General features: G+C 41.6%; 1 protein-coding gene across 1 annotated transcript; it reads left to right on the top strand.

Moving 5' to 3' along the window:
* Positions 1–4,372: 4,372 nt before the first annotated feature.
* Positions 4,373–5,311, top strand: LOC106847375 (olfactory receptor 6Z7-like). Its single transcript, XM_014866628.3, has one exon. The coding sequence runs from the start codon at positions 4,373–4,375 to the stop codon at positions 5,309–5,311; it is 939 nt and encodes a 312-aa protein (XP_014722114.3).
* The last annotated feature ends 226 nt before the right edge of the window (positions 5,312–5,537 follow it).

The raw sequence follows: 5,537 nt of genomic DNA, 5'->3' as shown, positions 1-5,537 counted from the left end.
GAGATGATAATCTATATTTCTGAATAACATAAAAATGAAACAAGAAGAGGATAAGTAGAATGCTCAAGGCAACAGATATAGAAAGCATCATGGCCCAAATTCTTCTGGGGACCAGGAATGAGTTCTTATTCACCACCATATCTCCTTCAAACCTCACATAGCTGTTAGCAAATAATTCATGGATAATGAATATTTTTGAGATCAAATAGTCTCTGAGTATCTAGTTCTGGGATTCAGGATGCTAATGTGACCCCTTGGGGGTGCACTTACTGGTTTTACTACAGGTTATCCAAGGATATCTTGGTTCATCTGAAGTCTTAAGTTAGGAATGGTAACTCCAAAAGGGTTCTTGGAGGATGTGAGTATCGAGTGGAAACAAAAGGGAGAATAATGAAGATCAGAGGCAGAACCACAAATTGGGGGAAGCAAGAAATCTCAGCGGAAGGGAAAGATATAGGAAGAATGGAGGATGAGGTAGTTCTTCTCCAGAACAAAGGAGGCCTCCGCCAACCATTACTAAACCTAGGCTGGCGAGGGCTTCTTTTTAACATTGAAGACATGAGGAACCAGAAACTGATTAGGTGAGGGGTCTTATTTAAGACTGCAGAGAGATTACCACAAGTAGCCAAACCCAATTTCATGGGAAGCCCGTGTTCAGCACCAAGGACAGACCCGCCAGCCAGGACTGATGCTCAGCTAGTGAGACCTTTACAGGGACGAAAGATAGATCCACCCAACCAGGATTGATGCTGGTGTGAACTTCCATAAAAGTCTGAACTTTTACAACCACCAACTACATGTGCCTATAATTCTAATCTTATCCTCTCAATAACTCTATAAGGAAAAATGGCAGTATCTCCATTGTACTGATTTGGAAACTGATGCTCATAAAATGCAAGGAGTAGCCCAAAATCATATCACTGGAATGAGCTATTTCTGGATCTTGGACTGGTGTCTGATTCAAGAGACTGTGAAAAGATGACTGAACTTACAGCCTGGAACCATTTATTGTAGTACAAATTCTACTTAATGGCTGTGAAAATGAATTGGTGTATTCACATCCCTGAGCATCAATTTTCCAACCTATATAATAAGTGCAGTAATGTACACAATATTTATTTGTCCTGAGGATTAAATTAGCTCATATTCTTTATGCTTTTGTATAGAACCTTAAGATCAAACATCTCCCAACATCTACAAATCTGCAAATCTGGCTTCTCAGAAAACTCTGATTCTCTTCAACTAGGAAAAAAATAAAAGCAACAAATTCTTGCATGAATGAAGTTCCTCAAGCTTCCTATTTAGACAACTTGAGAGGCTGTCTCTCAAAACATCTTCCATCTCTAACATTTTTGTGCAGAGTAGGCATATTTCTACTAAAATTTGGCAATATTGATTTTATCATTAGTTTGTCCAATTTAATATTTTTAAATGTGAAGTGGAAACTCTACTAGAACTAAAGATATAAAAAGTCATTAGAAGATGTGGAGAAAAGGAAAGATTTGGATTCATAGAGCCCTCAGTTTGCATCCCAGTTCTAGTAGTCATTGCTCTGTGTCTTGGGAAAGTTGCTTATTACTCTGGGCTTGATTTATCCCTGAACAATTGGAGTAGTAACAGCATCTTCATGGAGGTTTGTGAGACTTTAAAGAGATAAGCATGGAATGCATTTAGCACTGTGTGTGGCACGCAGAAAGAACTTAACACGCAGTAGTTATTACTATCACTGTGATTATTATTTAGCATTTAGAATATTGATTGTTATAATATTCAGAAAGAATGGCTGCACGTGTGGATTAGAATTATTCTGTTTTGTCCCCATTTCCCTTTTTGGCGATTATGATTTTGAGCAGATTGTTATTACTTTCTGAACTTCAGCCATCTTCCTAGTACAATAAGGATAATGATAGCATTTTTTACAGGGTCCTTGAGAAAAGTGAGTAAAATAACATATAAAATCCCTGGCACTGTGCCTGTAAAATTAAAGGAGGAACTTAATAAACCCTATGATCATTGCTGCACTTTTAGTTGTGGCAAATGACTGTAAAAATCTTAATTTCCCAAGGCTTCATGTGCACTGGTTCTTGGACACTCCTACATTCTCATCTCCTGATCTTCTTGCTCCTAAGCCCAACTTAGAAGACTTCCTCATGATTCATGGTATATGCCATTCCCTTCTCACCCAAGGGCCTTTGCACTTGCTATTCCTTCTGTGTACAATGCTGTTCACCTCACTTCTGAGCATTTCTGGACCCCTCTCATCTTCCAAGCCTCCATTCAAATATCACCTCTTCAGGGTCATTTCCCTCATGGCCTGAACTAATGTAGCCAGTACCACCTCCACCTTCTCACTCTCTGGAATCAGGTTGGAATTCAGATTTTGTTTAATAAAGTCTGTTTCCATCTATAGACACTGAACTTCACTGGAATAGGCACATTCCCACTGATGGGCCAGCACAGCCTTTTCTCCATCAGTTGGTGTTAGATGTTCTATTTCACCAGAGTTTTTGTGAAGAAGAAATGAGTTAACACATGGACATTCTTAGTACTGGGTCTGGCACACAGTGAGTGCTCAATAAATGTTAGAGAATGTGCCCACAAACATCACAGTTTGTTAAATGGATCCAAAGCCCTCATCATGCACTCCCTGTGTCCACATTACATGCAGGTGAAACGCAAATGCATTGTTGTCCTTGTGGTCAAGGTCTTTCCTGTTACAGTACTGCCAGTGATGCATTATGCTCATCACAATGAAACTATTATACCAGGCACTATGCTAGGATCTGGGAATTAGCACACAAATCAGGTGTACCCCAAGACATCACGTCCTGGGGGAGCCGAAAAGATCTCTAGTATGAAACTGGTTGTTATGCTGCATCCACACAGGACACTATTCTCCAGCTATTAAAATCATTGGGATCAGCTCTGTGCTGATGTGGGAGTAGTTTCAAGCTATATTACTAATGAAAATTCGAGATGGAGAAAGCATGTCTAGTATGCTACTCTTTATGTGTACCAAGACCTATGCATCTATACACGAGAGTGTTCACCAGAACTATCTCTGGAAGTACACCCAGGAAACTGGTTTGGTGGTTACCTCAAGGGGGAGGGTCAACGGGGTAAGGTGTCAGGGGCAAGAGCAACCCCTTCTGAAACTCCTTGTCTTTTTACTGGCTTGCTTGTTCATTGTCTCTCTTTTTCACAAGAAGTCAGCTCATTACTGATGGGTACTGTCTCTGTGTGTTCACTCATGTATTCCCAGTGCTGAGAGTATAAAGTGAAGCTCAATGAATGTCATTGAATGAACGCTGTGTATGACACTCTATAATCAGAAGGACTCTCTTGTTGGGTTATTTGCCAGCTCTTTACTCTCCACTCTACTTCTCAGGTGTAGAAGACTGTTCAGGCTTGATTGTGGTGATGTGGTACAACGGAATTAAACATCACTGAAGTCTGATCCAGCTGTTTGCTTCCTGGCTGTCTGGTCTTGGGCAAGTGAATTTACCTGTTTGAGCTCTATGCCTGCTTTGTGGCACAGAACCAGAAAATATAACTATGTTTTATGGCAGGTTACTGATGCATGATAGGAACTGTATAAGTGCTAATTATGAATTATAGAAATGTTAGTTATGAGAGTGTGTGCCCCAATCTACATTAATAATTTCCTCTGTGAAACTCAACTTTCTGAAATATATCAATGAGGAAATAACGCCTATATCTGTGTGTGTTCGCAGAGATTGGGTACAACAAATGACGTTTCCAACCTTCTGCTGAAAGGCATGTCAATTTTGTGGAAATTCTTCCTTCTTTGTGCTTTTGGAACATTATCATTGGTGACTCATAGTCTAATACAATTCTTGAAATAAATTTGCGTTAAGAGAAGAGGAACGTTTTCAAAAAAGAAAGCTGACAGTCTTGCTCTACTCTAGATTTATAGAATACTCCTAAATTCCTGTGTAGAGTTTAAAAAGAAAGAAAAAAGCCTAATATAAAAAAAGCACTTTTCTTCAGAACCAAAATAAGAATAATTCTAATTTCTTATTTGGTATTGCAATTTGCCACTCATTGTTTTATTTATTATAACGATCTGATAGGAGGAAATGTTACTTTCCCAATTTTCAGGTGGTCGAATTGTTTGTATGAGGACACAGATTTACTAAGGAGATGACCAGAGTAAAGACAAAGATCTCATGTTCAGAGTTTGTCTGATGAATCTACATTTCTCTATAATAGTCAATTTCCAAGAGAAGTTGGGCTAGCCGAGTCCCTACGATCTTCATGCACAGTGAACATATTTCCCCACCCCCACTTTTTTTTTTACCACTATGTCTCTGCAGGGACCAGAACGTCAAGAAATTTTGTCTCTCCAAAGATGGACAAGTCCCTGGAGTTGGCCAACATGTCAAGAGTCCAGCAATTTGTCTTGCTGGGTTTGTCCACAAGGCCAGACATAAGAGATGTCCTGTTTGCCATCTTCCTGACCCTCTATCTGCTGACCCTCTTGGAGAACACACTCATCCTCTATCTCATCTGCAGTCACAGTGAGCTCCACAAGCCCATGTACTTCTTCCTGGGCAACCTGAGCTGCCTGGAGATGTGCTACGTGTCAGTGACCATGCCCAGCCTGCTGGTGGGGCTGTGGACTGGGCCCTACAATATCTCCTTCACAGCCTGCATGACCCAACTCTTCTTCTTCGTCTCCCTTATCTGTACGGAGTGCACCCTCCTGGCCTCCATGGCCTATGACCGCTATGTGGCCATCTGCCGCCCACTCCACTACATCCTGCTCATGAGGCCCCAGGTCTGCCTGAGCTTAGCTTTGTCCTCGTGGCTTGGTGGGCTCCTGGTCTCAGTGGCCAAGACAACATGCATTGCCACCTTGTCCTACTGTGGCCCCAATTTTCTCAACCAATTTTTCTGTGATGTCTCCCCTCTGCTCAACCTATCTTGCACCCACGTGACCCTGACAGAGCTGGTGGACTTCATCTCTGCCATTGTCATCTTCTGTGGAACACTGCTGGTAGCTCTGGCCTCCTACTCAGCCATTGGGGTGGCTGTGCTCCGCATGCCTTCAGCTGCTGCCCGATGTAAGGCCTTCTCCACCTGTGCCTCCCACCTGGTTGTGGTGGGCATCTTCTACTCAGCAGCCCTCTTCATCTACTGTCGCCCCAGCCGTATCAAATCCATGGACCTAAACAAGGTGCTGTCAGTCATCTATGCAGTGGTCACACCCATGTGCAACCCCATCATCTACTGCCTGCAAAACAAGGAGGTCCATGCAGCGCTGCGAAAAACTCTCCACTGGCCTTGATCCTGGTCTTGGGAAGTTAGACCCCTTATCTTCTGATTGAAAATTTTTCATGGCCCCCAAAACACCATAAATAAAATTGAAAGGCAAGTGAAATACCAGAGAAATATATTTTCCAGCTAATCTACAGTAAATTCCTATCAATCAATAACAAAATCTTAGCTACCCAAGATAAATGTGAACAATGTCCATGAGAAAGCAAGTCATCAAGGATGAATGATGAATGATT

The sequence above is a fragment of the Equus asinus genome, chromosome 26, assembly GCF_041296235.1.
Source record: "Equus asinus isolate D_3611 breed Donkey chromosome 26, EquAss-T2T_v2, whole genome shotgun sequence".
Taxonomy (NCBI): domain Eukaryota; kingdom Metazoa; phylum Chordata; class Mammalia; order Perissodactyla; family Equidae; genus Equus; species Equus asinus.
This window is presented reverse-complemented; position numbering and strand designations above follow the sequence as displayed.